This window comes from Carya illinoinensis, chromosome 14 (genome assembly GCF_018687715.1).
Source record: "Carya illinoinensis cultivar Pawnee chromosome 14, C.illinoinensisPawnee_v1, whole genome shotgun sequence".
NCBI classification, from domain to species: domain Eukaryota; kingdom Viridiplantae; phylum Streptophyta; class Magnoliopsida; order Fagales; family Juglandaceae; genus Carya; species Carya illinoinensis.
This window is the reverse complement of record NC_056765.1, coordinates 3,160,715-3,182,323: the sequence shown is the minus strand read 5'-3', so window position 1 is coordinate 3,182,323 and position 21,609 is coordinate 3,160,715. Positions and strand designations below refer to the sequence as shown.

Genomic DNA, 21,609 nt, shown 5'->3' with positions numbered 1-21,609 from the left:
TCAGTAAACTCTTTGTCAAGCAATAAGCAAAGACATTGCTTAAATGAGGGCAGTGTGTTTAGTCTGTAATCCATCATTAATCATTCTTTTTGCTTTGATTCGAAGCAATATTAATATTCCCAAAACCAACTAAGTGATAGTGATTAGTGTTAGAGTAGAAGAGATCAGAGCATATTTACCTATTACTTATAAGTACTTCAGCCAAAGTCCAATTAATATCTGATCAGAAATCAAACCAGTTGATCTTCCTGCACAAATAAGTACAGTACTGAAAAGGAAATCATGGTTAATTAATATTTGGGACTGTCCATCAGAGGGATGTCATATCATTATTAATATCATGGCCATTTTGAAATGAAAAAAGCCACCTATCTTCTTCCAATTTCATTGATGAGTAAATCAGATAATGGGTCTAGATTGGTAAGTTTACAGCTCCTAGGGATCAGATCAGAAAAATGAAATATTGATGAATTAAGCTTTAATTAATTTCATGAGTTTATGGCCCACTTCTTTCATGAATACTTTTCCCAAGATAGCAATGTTTAATGATGAATTTAAAGCTATATTATATGTATAATCTTTACTAAACATAATAATGCATTTTACAGCTGTGGAGGAAGGAACTTGAGGTGCAGTGTTGCATTCGATTCATCATGTATGTGTGTGTATATATATAGTACTTGAGAAGCTGCTTATTTTTTTCATGATCATATCTGCATGATTTCATTTTGAAAATTAGGATGAAAATTATTAAACTCATGCCAACCGTTGATTAATTATTCCATGTTTTAGAGCTTCTGATCTTGCTCTGCATCATGGGAAACCTTGCGGAGAAATTGGAAAATCCGTAAGTGAAGAGTCTTTTAGCATTCACAAGCAGATGCATGCCCCAACTCCAAGCCCTCGACTTCAAGTACTCATGAAGGAATGTGTAATACCAGTACTACTACTGACTGCATTAATGGAACATTTGCATTAATTTTGAAAATCTGCAGTGAATGAATAGTGACAGAGGTTTTACCACTAAATGTGGATTAATGAACATGTACATGAGTTGCGTGCATCCATAAAAGATGGAATAAGTAGTGGCTACTGACCCAGGAAAATAAGTCAGCACAAAATATATATATATATATAGAGAGAGAGAGAGAGAGAGAGAGAGAGAGGGCTGAAGCGAATCCAATCCAAAATTACTAAATCCAAATCGTGCTCGAAAGAACTGGTTTGGCCCATATATAATTGGGCTCAGATTGATGTCTAGTCTTACATCTAGCAAGGCTTGACAAATATAAAGCCCAACAGCCAATTCTGTGCTAGCTGTAGGTTCTGAAATTAATGTCTTAAACCTTGACCTTTAATAATGGAGAGCATGCATGAGATTAATTAAACGTCGACGTATAAGACCCAAACTACTCTTTGATCTTCGATCTGTCTCAAACATTTTTCCCAATGTAAATAGATCAAAATCTGGCTTTTGGATGCAGGGTTTGCATCTGAGTTTTGAACCCTGTAATATTACAACAATGCAACATATTTTTTTTTAATAATAATTTTCATATAAATTCATATATGTTTGTACAAATCAAGTTTAAATCGATTAGGACACCTTAATTAGTGCCAATTATTTTATAAACTTTCTATATAATTTGTCCAGAACCTGATGGAATCTCATGATGATTGAATGAATATTATGTATACCAGCATGCATATATATATAATATTAATTTTTCTATACTTACTTACACATACACACTATATGGTTTGATATAATGCGAATCATTCAAAATAAAAAGAGTAATGTTAGATACAGTCATATGTTGTATAAATATCGTATATTATTTTTAAAAAAGAATAAAATTTATTATTAAAAAATTAATTTTTTTTTTTAAAATATGTGTTGACTGTAAATATTATTTTTCAAATAAAAATACATATAATATATATATATATATTAATAAAAGGTCATCGAGGTTAGGTGAATGTTCATGGACATGGCAGCATAAACCGGATTGAAATAGATCACATGTCCGTCTAATCAATGAAACTGCATTTATTCTCGGCTTAAAAGCAGCCTTCATCATTAAAAAGAAAATTATAAAAAAAATATATCACTATGATCATTGCCTCTACTTCTTATTTTCTTGTAGAATATAGAAAGTTTCCTCCATCGAGAGCCTATATTCGGCAAAAGTAATGCCCGATATTGGGAAAAAGGAAAAAAGTATTTACCATTCAACTTTAATTTAAAAAGAAAGCCATTAATTTAAACTCAATATCATATGCTGCGGAGAGAAACATAGAAAGGAGAACTTAATTTATAGTGCATGAGGAAGCCTTTAATTTACTTTTTGGCCATTACAAACACAATTATACTAAAACTTTTGAATTAAATATTTTTTTAAAACCATCAAAGTCAAACAAAATTCAAAAAAAAAAAAAAAAGATGCTTTTATTATATAGTTGCACGTACGTGCAAAATTTGTATAATGTTTGATTAAATACTAGATATAGTTTTAGGGTGTGTAAGTCTCACTTACTCTTTTTTAAAAAGAGTGAGACTTGTTATTAAAAATTCACTTTTTCATATAAGTTTTAGCTATATTTACTCATTAAAAAAAAAAAAGAATGCACAAAACAGATTACAAATCCTGAAACTGTAAATATCATTACTCTATCTAGTTGGTTAAGGTTGAGCAAAAATTTAGAAAATATAGAAGCAAGCCTGTGTACATATTGACCACCACTGCAATCCTCTAAATTTGGAGATGTAAGACTTGGGATTCTTGAATTTGATCCAAATACATATAGAGTGGACTCCTTGATAGAAACATATATAGGCTCCAACTTGGGTGTAGAGAGAGAGAGAGAGAGAGAGAGAGAGAGAGAGAGAGAGTAATAAGGTATAGTGGTGGGACTCTGATCTTATATTGTTGTGTTCTGATGAAGCAAAAGGGTTAGAAAAATGAAAGTATGATTTGCCGTTTGGAAAGTTGGAGGTAAAGAATGATAACTTCAAACGATGACAATGCCAAATTATGATGGCCAGAGCGCTTATTAATATTCTAAATTATCATGTGTTGCAATATTGCAAAAGAGAGGTGGAAAGGGCCTGAGCGCTTATTAATATTCTAAATTATCATGTGTTGCAATATTGCAAAAGAGAGGCGGCCTTTCCAGCTTTTTGAATTAGGAAAAATATACACAGTAGCCTCACACTTTTTTACATCATTAAAAATGTGAATTTACTATTTTACCCTCTTCTATTTTACACTTCAAAAATGATGGTGTGTTGGGTATGAGGCTACTGTGTAGCAGTTCTCTCTGAATTAATGTATAATGTCCATCACTTCACTACCTTTCCTTTTATTTTTTAAATCTTAGTATTATGATTTTTGTTTCCTATTGTTATACATATAATTAATGTAATATAAGTAATGATGCATTATTGGTTGTTATAAAATAACCTTTAAATTAAAATAGTTGTACGTATCTAGCTATATCATTATATTATTCGTACAATATATGCGAATTTAGACGGCTATTTTATATATTTATATATTAATTTATATATTTCAAGCACTTTTGAAACCAATGCATGGCTTGTTCTTTTAGCACCGAAAACAAAAATAAAGTGCTTTAATTTCTTGACACAAAAGGAGCAGTACTCTAGTTACCTGATCGGCCAAAGAATTAATTAGAAGTATAAGCATTATTTGTTGACATGCCTAGCTTTCTTGTTAGTTCCAAGCTAATTAAGTGACAATTCCATAATAAAACATTGCACATATGGTTTGGTAGCTTAGATCAAACCCCACAACAGTTGTAAGACTTGAACTTGAAAGGATCGAGCTGCATGCAAGCTGGAACAACATCTTGAAACCCTAGATCAAGTTTTTAAAGATACAATATATATATATTTATGTGCAAGATCGATGTGGCCTCTAGCTCCAAACAATCAGTCAATGCACTACTACAAAAAAATTACTTATTTGCGGCAAGTTATTTTTAACAAAGATGATTATTTTCTATTAAAATGAGTCTGCTTTTATCATAAATAGTCATTATCGTCGCAAATGAGTGTTAGCTGGAGAAATTAAGATTCTAATTAATTTCTCCCAATTAATTGTAAGTTTATAAGTTGATCGGTCGTACTGCTAATTATTATATTTCCACCTGTCTTAATATATAATTTGTATGTTTTTTATACACTACGTACTGCACACATGACTGTTCGAATTAATTAGTTTTAATTTGGTTTTGATAGAATTCAATGTTAAATATCGTACGCACATTGCATCCATCATGTGGTGATTGTGCCCCAATATTAATGCTTATAAATGTTTCCATTTTGTGGTATTTAATTGGCCACGTAACATCTTACTTTTCTTTTTTCAAAGCTTCTTTAATAAATGGATCGAGGAATCTATATATCATAAGACTCTCTCTCTCTCTCTCTCTCTCTCTCTCTCTCTCTCTCATTTTGATATTTCAAAACTCAAAGCATTCATATATTAAAACGTATGAATTAAGCGCAAATCATGATACCAGTCCCTAAAAGCAAGGGATTTCACTAAGCCTCCACCTACTACATTAATGTGACATGAATCGAATAATATTCCCTATTCAATTTTGCACACCATTTCTTACATACATACATACATACATGCTTATACACGATGATCACTATAGCTTATATAAAAGTACACGCTCTCATATATATCAAGCCTATAGTTATACATTTGATCTTTTCTCTCGACTTGGGTCCTGTAAATCCTTGAAGATTCCCCCATTAATGGTGGGAAAAATTTGCCAAAAAGATGAAATTCCATATTCTAGTCTACAACATGACACGAGCAATCTGATTATTATACCCTCTTTCTTCTGATCTTTGCTTTGCTTTGATTTCTATAGCACATCTCAAAGTCCTCTCTATATGGTAACCTCCTCCAATGCTGACCTCTCTCTCCAAGTGACAGCAATAGCTCTCAAAAACACTTACATTGACATGCAATTTGAAACCAATCAAGAACAGGAATTCGAGCTCCAACTTGTTCAATTCTTCAGCTGTTAATCCCCCAACTCGCGCAAAGTATGAGTTTCTGTAATTCCTGTTCAAAAAATAGACTTGCCAAAATGATTAATAAAAACATAGTTTTTGGCTTCCTCGACAATATTTGAAATACCCAGAAAGGAAAAAAGTAAAGAGGAAGAAACTCACATGTCCTCCACATACTTAGAAGCCACCATGATGGTTGTGATGAGAAAGTTATGGACATTTCCGGGACTGATCCGAAATCCCGGATTGCTCTGGCAAAACCGATCGATATATACATAGGCGACAACATAAATCGACGGCCCGGCTCGGGTGTACCTGAAAATCCTCTCTAGATAGGACTGAATTGTCATGTCCGGCGTCTCATGGCAGTCAAAAACTCCGGTTCTAGAGTCTTTAGACAAGGCACACCTGCAATTTTTGACAATCCTTTGATTCCTGGCCATACTTCTCTCAATGAGAGAGGCTAGAACATTGATCACCAATGGTGTGCTGGAGTCATCTTGGTATGAGTAGGAGTAAACATCGGATCTGAGCTTTCTTGGAGATATTAATGCGAGTGAAGATGAGTCCATGTTCAACTCAAATGATATAAAGAGAGGTTTGGGTTTTGTGGTTGGAGATGAAGATTTGGAGGACTTTGTCTGAGGAAGAATGTCTGAGAGAGAGAGATAGTGGGAGGTATTGTTATTTAGAAGGTTTTAAGAGAGGTTTATATGTATATATGCAAGTGGGCTAGAGGGAGGGGAATGAGTTGGTGGTGGAGCGGAGAGACTGTTGTGTGCCATATGGAAGGTAGATGGAAGAGTACGGCTACATGTGGTCGTGTAGTGTGCAAACGTCATATAATCACTTTAAAAAAGAGTGAGATCTATTATTAAAAAATTAATTTTTTCATATAGATCCTAGATTCTGTAATGTTATATATAGTTACTTTTGCATATTCTTACATTTTATTAATATGATTAACTGCATCAATTTTTTTTACTATACAACTAGTCACATTAATAAAATGTATAAAAAAAATATAAAAATAACTATATATAAAATTTTTAAAATAAAATTTGTCTAAAAAGAATGTTGCTGTAATTTATCTATATTTGAATTTAGACTTGAAACGATTCCCAAGCCCAATTTAAAGATACAAACAATAGATTAGGCTTTGAACCTTCAAATTCCAAATCTATGACCCAATCCAATACCAAATCCAAGAATCCGTCCAATTTGAGAAATTTATATATAAATAATAAAATTATAAGCTAGATTTTTCTTCACCAAAAATAATTAAAAAGCCCATGTTGAAATATGGATTTCTAAGTTCATTAGTCGGCTAATATGATAAAGCCCAGCAATAAGACTTGGGCCTTTTACAGCCCATCATCAAGTCCATAAATTCTCACTATTCAAATAAATAAATCAAAAAAAATATAATTATATTATTTACAAGCCTGGAATGTATCACACTACCGGCGTCCCAATAAGGTAAAATTTAAAATGTGGCTTTTTCTATTTATAATATAATAAAATATAAGTTATTATTTAAATATTATAAGATGAGTTTAGATGGAAAGCTTATATAGGATGAGTTTAGATGTATTTAAATATTGAGATGAATTTAGAAATATTTTTAAAAAATTAAAAAAATGTTATGAGCTCCACGTAAAAGAGGTTTTGAATTGAGATGAATTTAGTAATTTGAAAGTTGAGTTTTTTGATATTAGACTCAATTTAAAATTAAATTGAATTAAGTTAATATCAGTTAAGTTTAATAATCAAATACGGTAAGCTATGTATCACACTAATTAATATAAAGTCTATTATATTAAGCAAAAAAAAGTAAATATCAATACTTTTATATAAAGATGGGTGTAAATAATTCGATTCCGTTTGCCTTTAGACATGCTGTTCAATTAAACCGATCTAAATCAATCTTCAAATTCTAAAAATGGAACCGACCGGTTCCTTGTGGGGACAGTTTAACCCGGCGATGCTTATAAAAAGGCCAAAAGTAAAACACATGTCTATCGTGCTTATTTTTATAATTGCATCAAAGGCCTCTTTCAGGTCCAGTGCCCAAAAAGGGTTGAATGACAATAGCTACTTGATAATTGCTATACCGATCCCATACATATCTTCTCTCTTGAAAAATTCATTATCTCCTATATTATATATTAACATGTAATTTATTATTTTTTATATTTTTATTTAAATAAAGATATATTAATATGTAAATATGTGTATTTAACTAAAAAAATAAAAATGACATATTATATATTGATATGTGATGTAGGAATGATAAGTAGTATTTATCTTCTTCTTATTTATCACTTGATACTTCAAAAAGAAAAAAGAAAAGAAAAATAAAAGGTTCCTTTTGACTTGATGCCAGCTAGATGGGCAGGCATGTTCCTCCCGAAAGGTATGGATGACCTTGAGGAAAAAAGTTTTGCTATATACAAATACAGTCACGTACTAATCTGTGTATCAATACTGATTCATTCATACTTAAAATTTAAATTAACATTATTTTTAATAAAATATATTTTTTGACCAATCACATCATATTAATACACAGATTAGTACATAATTATACTTGTAAATATATTTTTCTGAGAAAAGAAAAGAGAATACCAAATTGAGGAAAGGGGTAGGACCTTGAAAGATTCTTCATACATCTTTCTTACTCCACTTTTTCTCCAAGTGACTTGCCACACACCATTACTTAAAAACTAGCAACTCTTTTAGTTAAATACATTTCTTTTAGGGTCATGTTTGTAAGCTAAATTGTTTTTAGACTGTTTTATTACCTTTTTTTTATACAAAAGGGTGGAGGTTTTGAATTCAAATTTTTTATTTGAAAAATTAGGTCATATATCATTAAGATTCCAGCCATCAAGCTCTCAATATAAACAGTTTACTAATATTTACAAATTATTCATTATTATGTTATTATTATTTATAAATTATTTTATTATTATTTATGAATAATATGATATAATCTTAGAATAAAACAAAGGACAAGATTAATTTATTGCGAAAAGAGGCAAAAAGTGTAGATTTTATACATACAATAAGCGTGTGGTGATCTTAGAGTCCAAGCGTTTTGATTAATTTCCAATCATTTATTCATCGTATCTCTTCGTCTTCTTAATTACACACAGAATATGAAATGACAAGCAAGTGGGTACGTAGCCATCACGTCCTTGTTTCACACTTCGCTACCAAGCCACGTCCTTCATGATGGATGGATGGATCGTTACAGCTAGTTGTGTCCCATTAAATAAATAAATATAATAAAATATAATTTTAATTGTTTCAACTCTATTGTCGGAATATAAGACATAAATATGAACATTTAAGTGATATAGATAGATGGTGTGAGAATTGAATAACTTATTTGATAGAATAATATTATTTATTATTTTAATTATCATTATCTCGTGATCATGTACGTGCCGATATTAAATAATTAGAAATTATTTATTATATTTTATTTGTAAATCTATAATCTAATATCATATAATTAAATGATAAAATAATGATGAAAAAATAAATAATAAATAGATTTTTTGCATTTGATATACCTAAAATTATCTAATGCACGTGCTGCAAAAGGACACTGAATTATCCACCACCCTCGATCGTGGGTGGATGCTTCATGCTAAAACACAAAACTAGATACTGATACCACACAGAAAAGATACCTTACAGGCTGGCAATAAAAAGAAAAATGTCTAAAGAAAAATGGGTGAACCAAAGAAGCAGTCATCTAGATTGCCAAAGAGAGGGAAAGCAAGCATTGGGTACAAGTTGTAGTATTGGGCGAACTTGCATGCCATGGCTATAAAGAGAACTTAATTATAATCCTCTCCTTAATTTGCAATATCTTTATGATTTTTTAGTAAATTTATTCTCATTTGGTTGTTATACACTTGGGATTTCTTCTACTCAGTGGTTCTACATTACACACCTATTGAAAAAAAATCAAATGTATGATGTAAGGCTGTTGAGTAGAATTTTTCTACACTTAAAAAGACTCCCAATGGATGTTCTATAATATAATTTTCTTTAAAATATAAAAAAGTTCTCTCAAAAGTACCATCTAATGGATGGTATTCAATTCTTTATTTTACATTTTACTATAAGAACCCACTAAATGTCGAGGAAACTATTCATTATTGTAAATATTTTAAATTAATTTCTCTCTCTTGTTGTTGATTTTCTATTGGAGGAAAACTATTAAAAATTATAATATTTAAATGATATAAAAAAATAGATAAGCTGATGTATAATATATTATAAAAATCGGTATGAAAAAAAAGAAAAGAAAAGTGAGTTGTAATGATATATTTTAAAATGTAGGATGAATAATCTATTCAGAGTATTCTTAGACCTTAATATTGAACTACATTAAATATAACTTTTTTTTAAATAAAAAATAAAAGAGTCTGCCCACCCGGCTACAATTGAGAGACCTTTTATCCAAAGAAAATGAAGTAGGGTTATCTAGAGCAAGCTCTCCACAAGAATCTGCAATATTGGCATATGGCCTTCTTATTATGGTAGGCGATGATATGTGATTTGGAGCTCAATAATTAGGAACTTGTGCTTCGAATTTTCTCACGGCCAATTTGTTAATGATGAAATCATGATTGAGATCATAAATTTGTCATTTAACTATACATATATGAAATATGTTTGCCAAAATATAATGACGATCGACAGCTTGTGAAAGGGAAAAGGGTCGATGAGGAAAAGGTTAAAATAATATTATTGGATAGCTTTTGTCATGATGTTGTACTGTAAAGGCTAAAAGTCATTCATTCAGCAGTAGTATGATGGCAATATCGTTGAAAAATCAGCAACCAATCATTTATACGCTCACCTTTAACCATACATTGCATGTTTGATGTCTTCTTAGGCCCGGGGTTTGGATGCCTGAGATACCATTTATCTTATCTAGGTTTTACGGTAATCTAGTTTACCTATTTAAACGGTATGAGTTATTTGTATTAACTCAGAAATTAATAATCTAGTAAAAAGTGTGAAAAAAGGAAAAAAAAAAAAATTTTGAATGAACAGTGAAAAGCTAATAGGAACATTAAGTGAATAGTTTAAAATAGTAAGTAAACAGTACAAAACAATAAATAAATAGTCCAAAATAGTAAGTAAACAATTGTTATCCAAACTATAGGACTCACCCCTTTATCAAATTTTAAAAAATAAAAACTATCACATCTTATCTTACTATTCAAACACGCATTTTTTTATAAATCATCTCATCTCATCTTAACTTAAAAATTTTACTATTACTCAAAATATCTCATCTTATCTCATGCACATCACAAGTTTTTGGTACCAGCCAGATCAGACTTGAATTTATATATATATATATATATATATGAGAAGTGTTATGGTCATATGGAGATTTTACAAAACTAAACTTATGAATGTGAGTAGTTAGATTTATTTTACAATAAAACTAATTTTATAATCCGATTACCACATCAAACCAAGTCGTTTTGTGAGTTTATTTTTATAAAATATCTTTATGACTTAAATCATTTATATATGTGTGTTCCATAGTACTATTAATTATTCATGATCTCTAGTATCTTTTATAATAGGAAAATATTAATATTTTCAATCCCAATGAGTACAAGTCCTGCACACTTTTTTTAAAAAAATAATAAATTTGGAATTCACATGAAAAAATGATTTTTCTAATAATAGACCCAACTTTTTTTTTAAAGAAAGTGCATAGGACTTGTACATTCTAATACTAATATATCTCGCATCATTCTTTAACTAAAAGTCTAATGACCTGATGGCATATGATCCGATTCTTTAAATGAAAAATCTAAATTCAAAACTCTCACCTACTTATTAAAAAAAGCATTACTCTTTATATATAATATTTCAATTTTATTATAGAGGATGCAAATTCAAAAGAGAATATTGTACTCCGCCAAATATTCACAATTTACCAAAAATAAAAGCGACCAATTTGAGCTAAAAAAGGACACTAATTAATATATACTTATGCCATCGATCATCTAAACACAACACCTCGCGGCATGAAGAATATTGCTCTTTCAGCAGACCCAAAACCGGATGAGCCACACGTTTCGGGTGTTGCTTACTAGTAATTAAGCTTAGCTCTTAGAACTAGCTAGAAGGTGGAGGTTGCTGCTGCTGCTGCTGATACATGGCAGCCAGCTTGCTGTAAGCCTCCATCGTAATTCCCTGCAATTAATTAATTTAATTATTATTTAACAGATAGTAAATAAATACGTAAACAAATATTTAAAAATGTTGAAAGTAATTAATAAATTTTACCTGTGCATGATATTATATATATATATATAAGAGTAATTCTATGTATAGTCGTAAAGTATATAAGTGTAGTGTAATCATTTTAAAAAATATGATCTATTATTAAAAATTTAATTAATTTTTATATAAATCTCTTGTTTATTCAATTTTTTTGTTAAAAATGATTACACTCAAGTCGCTTATCATTTATTCGTTTATAAACGAAGAAAACCCTAATTTTTTCATGCAAGAATACAAAAGAACTGACGCGTGCATGTAATAATCATGAGCTGGTGGGGTCAATATTGCATATATATGCAAGTACTGACAGTCCTTGTAGTCTAACAAAATAAATCAGGGTCCCTTCAATCATTTTCAATGAGTAATGATTGAGAAGAACTCGTCTTGTTTTGTTCAGAGAATGATTAAAAAGACACTGGTTTGTTTGGTTGGACTACAACATGACACAAGAAAAGCGAAAAACAAAAACTGTCCATATTCAATAATTAGATCATGAGGCATTGCCACCAAACTTGGAAAATTTAACCTGTGATTGGCATGAAAGGAATGTGGATAAGGGGTCTGGAATTATAGCCGCATGAGAAGTGGCTTGAAACCGGTCGCTGGAGGCATCTGGCCAGGAAGCAATAGGCATGAAAGCAGCATGAGTAGGGTGAAGAACATGAGGAGAAATGCCTCCTGTGATGTTGGAGCGATGGTTGGTGTTGTTCATGTCCACGCCCATGGTTCCCATTCCGAATCCCATGCCCATTCCCATCCCCATTTGAGCCATCATGGGCATCGGAAGCTGTTGCATGGTCATTGGCAACATCATTGCTGCAGGTTGCATATTCATTCTGCTCATCATTTGGACTTGAGCTTGCAATTGCTTCAGATATTCAATCACTTCGTCAAGCATCGAAGCCTTGTCAGTCTGATCAGTTAATAATGCAACAAAGTACGTAAGTACGTACGTGTATATATATAAATACACATATACGTGCAAGATGAATCGCAAGTTAGCAACCAATAATTTTGTATACATGTTTATGTATGAACAGATCTGTTGCCCTCTGAGAAGATTGAACAGTATACCATTAAGTTTACGAAGGATTTTACAAAAGTAACCTTTAAAAATTAACGTAACTTATTGTAACACGTTAGATCTTAAAATATTAGATTGTAAATTTCTTTATATTCTAAAGTAAATTTAACGTATAAAAAGAAAGTGGGTCGGCCCGGTCGGGGTCTCCATATATACCAAATTATCCACCATATCAATTACATGTGTGGACTAGGATCATCGGACTTGCTAGTTCCAAAATGCACGCTATTTGTATACAAATATATCTAGCCATGTTAGGACCACATGCATGCATCTATCGCACGTAGCTGGCCAATTACTGCCAATATCTTTGAGGCTTCTTTTATATCTTTATCAACTCCCACACATGTGATATATACAAATGACAAGGTGTAAATAATTACAAAATATAATATTATTTCATTAGTTTTCCATAACATGTCGGACATTTCCTAGATGCTATATATGAGATTTTTCCATTGTTTTTATTTTCCCTTTTTTTCTTATTTTTTGGGATTTCCGGTCGAGGAAAACAAGTAAAGGCTGTGTTTAGAAATATAATTGTTCTCGAGTTTTTTCAGATTACTTCATTACTATTCACAAATAGTACATTACTATTTACAAATTATTTATCATCATTTTTCTACATATTTTTCAAATAGTCAAAATCTATAGTCACCAGAATCAATATCATTCATCATTATTAATCATTAGCTTATCATATTTATAAGAGTAATATTAGATACAATTTTAGAGTAGGTATGTTACACGCATCACTTCTATTGAAAAAATGTAGAGTTTACTATTTAAAAATAAAACGTGTAAGACTTACGTATAGTAGAATTATACAAAGTCTAATTGAGCACAAAAAAAAAAAAAAAAAAAGAATTATAGAAGTGCTGGAAAAAGTAAAATTACCATAAAGGTGACAGAGAAAAGACCAGAAAAGGAACAGCATATATACCTTACTTGAATTGGGGACCAGCTTCTGCAGTGTGCTAATCCTTTGGTTGATTTTATCTCTCCTTTTCTGAAATAGACACAATTAATATATCTCAAATTTGGAATACATTCTCCCCATGTTTTCTATACATATCAATTCATGATACATAGTTCTCTACCCATTTGGGCAGGTACGTGCGTAGTTTGAGGCTTTAATATCCATCAGTTAATCATTTTATTTACTTTTCTAATGAATCCCAGATTCCCAATCATATCACTGTCCTCAAACTCAAAAGTATCTACCTTTTCTCTAAAAGTCTAAAGCATGGTTAACACCTTATCCGTATGTGCGTGTGTGTGTGTGTGAGAGAGAGAGAGAGAGAGTTACCCGTTCAGATTGGTTATGAATTGCAGCAGCTCTACTTCTTTTAGTTGAAACAGTACTGAATCTCCCGGTTCCCTTCTTTTTGGTATGATCACCTCCCTCCCTCTTCACAAATTTGTACTCCATGAACAGCAATTAAATAAATACGGAAATGAATAACAACACACACACAAAAAAAAAAAAAAACAACAACAACAACAACACAAAGATATCAAAACTTGAGGGGAATCTTCCATCGACTGAAAACAATCAGAAGGAATTATTGAAGTTGGTAAAAAGAAGACTGCTTTTGAATCATTAAAGTACAAAAGGAAAAGAATTTATTAGCGCCTGCTTACCGGCGGTGAACTGTGGCAAATGGAATCATGGTCATCGGCGGTGGTGGTGGCCTTTGTGGAAGGTTTGCTGGGAGAGCAGGCTTGTTCCGGTGACCCAACTCGCAGGTCCCTCTCACACGTGTCTAGATCAGTTTGGTGATGGCTGTCCATCCCACAGGTGGCGCTGCCAGTGAAGCTTTCGTCTCTGCTGCTCCACTCGACGGTGACACGCTCCTCCCCGGCTCCTTTTCCCCCGAGGAAGACGTCCTTGTCCTGTACTGTGGTGGCTGCAGTACCGCTGCAGGACCCGACGCAAGTGCCGAGTCCGTCCACCACCTGGCCCTGTGTCTGCGTGGCCTGGTCGACCTCGGAGGTCAGATTGGAGCATGGCACCAAAGCGTCCATGGTCATGGTGGCCGAGGGGGTGGCAGCAATAGCTTCGCGGTGGACCGGGTGTTGGCTGCAGCCATGTGAAGGGGAGGGTTCTTTGGGCTCGGGTGGCGAGCCGGTGGCTTGGTTGACAATGGACTCCAAGGTACCACTAGCGCATGGCTTTTCCCAGGTGGTGTTGTACTTGGAATTGGAAGTGGGCTTTTCGGTAGTGTTGGCGATGGCAGGGGTTATGGGTTTGACAGGCGCGCGTGCCTGACCTAAGCCGTGCATGGCTAGCTGGCCGTTCTCCCATGTCAGCTCTGCTACTTCAAACCTGCATATATATAAGAGATTGCCACTGAACACATTAATCAAACAACCTCGAAGACGAGAATATATATAAATCCGAGAGAGAGAGAGAGAGAGAGAGAGAGAGAGAGAGAGAGAGAGAGAGAGAGAGAGAGAGAGAGAGAGTACATGGGGCCATCAGTAGTACTGGAATTCGAGTGATAGCGAAGTGAGAGGCTTGCAGGGTTAGGATTATTATCGAAATCCCAGCTAGGAACACACCGGGTCATTTTCCCGGGAGAGAATGAGAGGAGTAGCAGTGATTGCTGGCCGTAGTAATGGATGTGTTTTGGTGCAGGAAGAGGAAAGGAAATTTCTTGCTTTTGCCTTTTATTAACCGAGTTTCAGGCGTTTGAAACAGAGAGAGGTTTTAGTCCACAGATACAGAATATATCTCATGACGGAGTTTCATTATTTATGGGCAGAGAGAGAGAGAGAGAGAGAGAGAGAGTGGTGAAGTTTGACCGTCCCCAATGAATATTGCTTTATCTGTTTTCTCTTCTAATTACAATTATTTTGTTCTAATAAGTTCTAATAAGTAATAACAACAATATAAGTAGACTGCGCCTCGTGAGTCCTGATGGGTGCGATACGTTTGCTTTCTATTAATATAAGTAGACTTTTTTGAAAAATAAATAAATAAATAACAACAATATAAGAAGAAAGATATTTTTACATATTTATAAAAGAGCAATGCTACATACAGTCGTGAAATTGTAAACGTTGCATAATCGCTTTGAAAAAGAGTGGGTCCATGATTAAAAAGTTAGTTTTTTTTTATTTAGATCTCATATTAATTTATTTTTTTTAAAACGACTGCACGCCACTTGCACAACCACGACTGCAAATATCATTTCTCTTTATAAAAATACTTTTATATATTTATCTGTTTGACCGACCCCTATGAATATACTACAATTTTTTTATTTTCTTTTTTATTTTTCAAACGATATTTTTATTTTCATTTACAATTAAAATGTCACTTACTTAATATTACTCATGGAAACGACAATATAGAGTATCTTTATATTAATTTCTTTTAATATGTTTTAATTTTTATTTTTAACGTGCATGTAACATGCTTTTAAAATTTTAACTGTCTTGAATATTGTTTAATATTCTTTTATTTTTTGGCATATAACGTGTCATTTGAAATGTAACATTTGTGTAAGTAAAGGAATGCTCACATACCAAGAGCTTAATAGCAGGCTTGTTAACATGTGACCCGATTCTTTAATAGAAAATTTAGATTCGAAACCTTCCGTCTCTTTTTATATATATATATATATATATATATATATATATATATATAAAAATAAAAGAATATGCATACAATTCGAATGTGTCATAAAACTACATATCATCTATAAGTCTTATATTTTTTTTTTCTCAAAAAATAAAAGTCTTATATATTTTTTGAGTTTTCTTATAGTCACAAAGGGATACAAAAAAATAATTTTATAAATTAACGTAATTTCATATGATTTATTAGATCTATTTTATAATAAAAATAATTTTATAATTTAACAAACTACATCAAGTCACTTTAATTTATTAAATTATTAAAATATTTCTTAAAATGTATCACACGATTGTTTAAAAATAAAATTTTTTATAAAACAAAGAAGCCGACCACCTCGAGGTGGTGACAGGCTACTTGCATCAACGGGGATATGGCAATCCTTATGTGGCTTGAGGGTAAAGGTGGAAATTTGTGTTCTTATTATTTTAAGTCGTGAATATTCGAATATATAAATTATTCCAAATACAACCAGTTAAGCTAAATGATCAAAAATTCAAATCTTAATATAATCAATTTAAATAATAGGTTATATAATACAACTTATTTCAACTTATTTTATATAAACGAGTTGAACTGACTCATATGACCGACCTATCTTATCTGATTACATAATCTCACTTAAAAATTAAACTTGAAATACGATTAGTAGCTATAATATCTATAAAAAAAAAATATAACTGCATATTAACAAAAAATATAAATATTTTTTAGATTTTAACATATAATAAAGTTAATATTACAAACTTAACAATAACAAATATGAGTATAGATCTAAAATTATAATCTCAACTATAAAAATATAAGGATAATGAGAAATAAAAATATTACAACTCAATAATTTTTTTTATATATTATATATTTATTTTACTTTCATTTCACTTTATAAATATAATAATTTTCGATCTCTTAATTTTTTTTAAGTAAATCAAAAGTAGTCAATGGAAAGATAATATAAAATAATATATAACATAACATTTATAATATATAAAATTTATAACATAATATATAAAATTTTCGATTCTGACGACGTGATTTACACGGGATTAACTCTTTTTTTTTAATTATTCACTTGTATCATATAAATCGACTCGGAAGAAACATTCGCAGCATCGTTGATTCCGAAGTACTCAAACAGAAAAAAGGGAAGTTTGGGGATCTAATTGAAACACATACCAGCTCAGAGACACCGGGTCGACTCAGGCGAGTTTTCCTGCCCCGTATCCCATGATTCCCATCCTTCTTCATTCCTAGTAGTTAGGTTCTATCAGATTTCATGCGCCTGCAATTCTTCCGTCCCCGATTATTTATATATTCGGTCCCTACGGTTCTAGATCTAGTGCATGCATCTTGAATTTTAGGATTTTTTTTTGGTTTTGTTTGCGTTGCTTTTCTCCTCAGATCCGATACTTCTGGTGGGATTTCGAGATTAGGTTTCAGATTTAGGAACGTATGAATGTTTATGTTGAATATCTGCCATTTTTTTAAAAACGGATTATATTTTTTAGAAGTAAAAAAGGAAATTTTTTGTTGATGGATTCTGTTGCAATTCGCTTTGAATTATTGCTATTTTCCTCTTTAACATTCATGACAAGATTGGCAAAGCCAACTGGATAAGAAATTAAGGTCGATTGTCATCCAATTGCAAGGCTGATTGTGTGTTTTTGTGTGTTCTGAGTTTCATTTATGTCAATCGGCGATTCTGTATTATGTATTTTGGTATTCCGTATTCTCCCTTATTGTTGGTATTATGTTCTTAATTTCGCATCAAGCATGCTTTAATTTTTTTATTTATTTTTTTAGTTTTTTGGAAGATTCGCTTTGATCGGTTACTCGGAAATAATGGAATTTAGAAAAGGGAAATGAATGCCTTTGTTATGAAATCTGTTCTGCGTGCTTGATTGGCTTAGAGTTTTTGACAGTTTATTCCAATATGTTCATTTGTTGCTGCCTGTTTGAAATTTGAAGCATTTCGGAGGTTGAATATGCATTAACTGGACAAATAATATGCTTGTCTTTCTAGGAATTAATTGTAACCACAAAGCGGATGGCAAATAACTCTGAAAATGAATTGGTAGTACATAGTTTGAGTAGCTGAAGCTCTGCGTCTACTTTCAAGATTCTATCGTGAAATAAGGAAAGAAGTACTAAACTTCTCTAAATTATGTACTTGCTTGACTTAGCAGTTCCGCGGTAAAATAAGGGATTATTTTTATCTTACACTTTGTGTGGCTCTGTTGGTGATATTGAAATTCTCTCTAAATATTACCGAATTCTGTTCAGAAATGGCTTTAGGAGGACCAACTCCACCAAGAGGAAGTGCAGCAGCTACTGCAAGCATGCGCCGGAGGAGGACAACTAGTAGCGGGGCCTCTGGAGGTGCAGCCGGGACTATGCTCCAGTTTTACACGGACGATGCCCCAGGACTCAAGATCTCTCCGAATGTTGTTCTTGTCATGAGTATTGGCTTCATAGCCTTTGTTGCAATCCTTCATGTCATGGGTAAGCTGTACTTTGTGCGTAAAGAGGCTTAGAAGCGCACGATGATAGGTTGCTAAACTCAATGCGGTGAATTATGGGTTTTCCATTGACTTAGTCATGTTTAAGGGACAAAATGTAGACTTCAATTTGTAAACTTCTAATGGTTGAAACAGTTGTAGTTTGTCAACTTTAAGATTTTGCTTCTTCATCAGAATGAGAATATATTCATTGAAAAGCATTGTAAGCTTGGTTATACTAGTATGATTAATATTATTTGTTTGAATGAGAGAGATTTTTAGTGGTTGTATGTGTACGCGTTCACAGAGTTTAGGCCATGGTTATTCATACCCCTTATGATCCCCATGTTTGCCTCCCCCGACCTGGCCATGGATATCAATGAAGCATTGTGCTCATTTTACTAGGAACCTTTGATCTGATTGCCCAAAACGGTAGCAATACCCACAGCAGGATAGGATGGAGTGTAATGTTTTCCTGCTAATGCTAAAATGAGATGCAAAATACTAGTGCTATTGACTTTGGATTTGGAGAACTCTGCTTCCTTAACCGGAGTTCCTTTGCGAATGTCGGCACTATTTTGAATGCCCCAAATGGGGGGCTGCAAGCGGCAACCTTGGCTGCCCAGTTGTGCTGGAACTGGAAGAATGAAGCTATTTCATGCAATTGTGCGCACAATCAAACTATTTTTGTAACAGCCCGCTAAAAATTCAATTGTGAAATTTCTATTGACTTTAAGAACCTCGTGAAGATTCTATAAGTTTTCACGAATTCATTAATCATATAGGTTTTAGTCTAACTACATAGTTAGTGTTATTATTTACTATGGTATTCGAAGTGTGTTTTTTTATTATTGGAGATAGTTAGAAGTGTCAAAATGTATTATGGTTTGTGCCATTAGACTCGGAGGGTTATTGAAGGTCTTATGGCGCAATAACATTTTTTCATATTTTCGGACGAAACGTCTGCTCAAAACTGTAGATATTATTGGATAAAAATATTTTAAACTAATTTTGTGAATATTATTGGATAAAAATATTTTAAGTTAATTTCGTGGATATTATTGGGTAAAAATATCTTAAGTTGATTTTTGTAGATATTATTAGGTAAGAGAGTCCTACACTCCACTCTCACTCCGGGTAAGATAGTCCTACACTTAAACTCTCACTTCAGGTAAGGGAGTCCTACACTTAACTCTTACTCCAGCCTCATCTCTTCCATATCTCATCCATAAGTATCTCCAGCCACCCCTCCCCACGAAATTATCTTCATTTATACTTTCTATTAAAAAAATATCAAACACTCTTTCTCGGATAGCTTTTAGGAGTTCTTTTGCACGCCCATTTCAAAACTTTTGTAAGTGTTTTATCATAAAGTCTCCTTCATATAAGTTATTCCTTTTTTATTCTAGTTTACGTGGATATCTTATTGGTCCCATTTGAAGGTCATTTGGTCAGTCAAATATTGTATAAACTATAGAAAGGTCATTCTGGGAGATAAACTGGAGAATATGTTATAGTTTGGAGTTTTTGACCAAGCTAATGGATAGATATTGGTCTGAAATTTTTATGGAGTATTGTTAACATGTGTATATGATTATTGGTTGAGGATTTTTGCATGATTAAAGGTTTTGATGAAAGATTTTCTTAGATTTAGAAACTTAGAAACTGGAAGAGGAAAAACAGTTTCTGTTTTGAGAAAGTTTAACTCTTTGGTGGTCTAAACCTATTCCAATGACTTTAATAATTTTATTGGAGGATCCTAAGCATCTTATATACATTTTATATTACTATTTTGAAGATATTTGATGTTAGTTTCAAAAATATGAAATTTTATGCAAAGAGATATTCAGATAAGCCAAAGTGTGGATGTTCTTGGCTAAATTTATGTTTTGGTTAATTTTTAACCATGTGATCTTGAATTAGAAGCTTATATATGTTTTAGAATATCTTTTTAAACCATGTGATGGTTTGGTTTGAAGATCACATATTTATAAGTCATAGATCAAAAGGTTGATCAAAACAAGTTGGAAACAAAAATCAATAGAAATAGCATATGGGAATTTCGGCTCTATGGAGTTTTAATAGTTGTGATTAGTTTTAAATTTTTCTAAATTGATATTTGAGTTAAGGATAAAATTTACATGAGGCATGTAAATTTTGGTGACTTTTGAAGTTAGTATGCAAAATCCTTAAGTTATGGGTAAAACGGTCATTTTCCTACATGTAGAGAGTAAAATGGAAATTTTACTCTTTAAATTAGTATTTTCCATATTTCAAATTATTAGTAATTTAGTACTAACTTTTAAAATCAATAATTACAGTTTCTCGTGATCACGCTTGAGGTTTTATAAGAAACGCGGAGATCGAAGTAAGTTAGTTTTTAACTTACTAGCAGTCTACTGTGTATGTGTACTAAGTAAAGGAACTACAGTGTATGTATGTATGTTATCATATATGTCATGCCATGTCAAGTTATCACGTAATTGTCTAGTATACAGAATTTATTCTGTCATCAATTTTTATCTGTTACATAATATATTCTGTCATGTATTACTGTACCTTACAAGTACGTCATGCTAAGTATACCATCTATTACATGTATGTCAAGTCATGTAATATTCACTGTTGCAAGTATGTCATGTTAAATATGTTGTCTATTATATGTTATGCCATGTTACGAAATGTTTCTATCTCAAGTTGGTCATGTATTTCAAGTTATGTTCAAGTCACGTTATGTTACGTCAGGGGTTCAGTCCTTTCGTATTCCAGTCACGTTTCATCTTGAGTACATTCAGTTTCGTGGGGTCCACAACATCTGTGGCACACGAAGTATGAGGTCACAACAATTGTGACGCATACACTACGTGAGACACATCAATTGTGACGTGTAGAATAGATGGGGTCACAACAACTGTGGAGTATGTATTTAACTGCATTGTGATGTGTATAATACATGGAGTCACAACAACTGTAGAGTATGTATTTTTCATGTTAA

At 32.2% G+C, this 21,609-nt stretch overlaps 3 protein-coding genes across 6 annotated transcripts; 1 reads left to right on the top strand and 2 right to left on the bottom strand.

The window, feature by feature from the left end:
• Positions 1-4,552: 4,552 nt before the first annotated feature.
• LOC122294903 (cyclin-U2-1-like) lies at positions 4,553-5,753 on the bottom strand. The gene is made up of 2 exons (XM_043103890.1): positions 5,219-5,753; positions 4,553-5,108 (listed from the first exon to the last, which is right to left on the bottom strand). Exons 1-2 carry the CDS (start codon positions 5,626-5,628, stop codon positions 4,838-4,840), a joined length of 681 nt encoding a protein of 226 aa, XP_042959824.1. The 5' UTR covers positions 5,629-5,753; the 3' UTR covers positions 4,553-4,837.
• Positions 5,754-10,957: 5,204 nt separating this feature from the next.
• LOC122294522 (transcription factor UNE10-like) lies at positions 10,958-15,257 on the bottom strand. Of its 3 annotated transcripts, none has more exons than XM_043103317.1 (6): positions 14,946-15,257; positions 14,118-14,802; positions 13,783-13,899; positions 13,417-13,482; positions 11,916-12,302; positions 10,958-11,299 (listed from the first exon to the last, which is right to left on the bottom strand). In XM_043103317.1, exons 1-6 carry the CDS (start codon positions 15,044-15,046, stop codon positions 11,222-11,224), a joined length of 1,434 nt encoding a protein of 477 aa, XP_042959251.1. In that variant the 5' UTR covers positions 15,047-15,257; the 3' UTR covers positions 10,958-11,221. The 3 variants fall into 3 exon arrangements, with proteins under 3 accessions (XP_042959251.1, XP_042959253.1, XP_042959252.1); XM_043103319.1 differs by having other exon boundaries at positions 11,961-12,302; XM_043103318.1 differs by having other exon boundaries at positions 13,783-13,884; positions 14,946-15,255.
• Positions 15,258-17,165: 1,908 nt separating this feature from the next.
• On the top strand, positions 17,166-18,904 carry LOC122294523 (protein transport protein Sec61 subunit beta-like). Of its 2 annotated transcripts, none has more exons than XM_043103320.1 (2): positions 17,166-17,319; positions 18,400-18,904. In XM_043103320.1, the coding sequence occupies exon 2, from the start codon at positions 18,402-18,404 to the stop codon at positions 18,648-18,650; it is 249 nt and encodes an 82-aa protein (XP_042959254.1). In that variant the 5' UTR covers positions 17,166-17,319; positions 18,400-18,401; the 3' UTR covers positions 18,651-18,904. The 2 variants fall into 2 exon arrangements, with proteins under 2 accessions (XP_042959254.1, XP_042959255.1); XM_043103321.1 differs by lacking the exon at positions 17,166-17,319 and adding an exon at positions 17,373-18,253.
• The last annotated feature ends 2,705 nt before the right edge of the window (positions 18,905-21,609 follow it).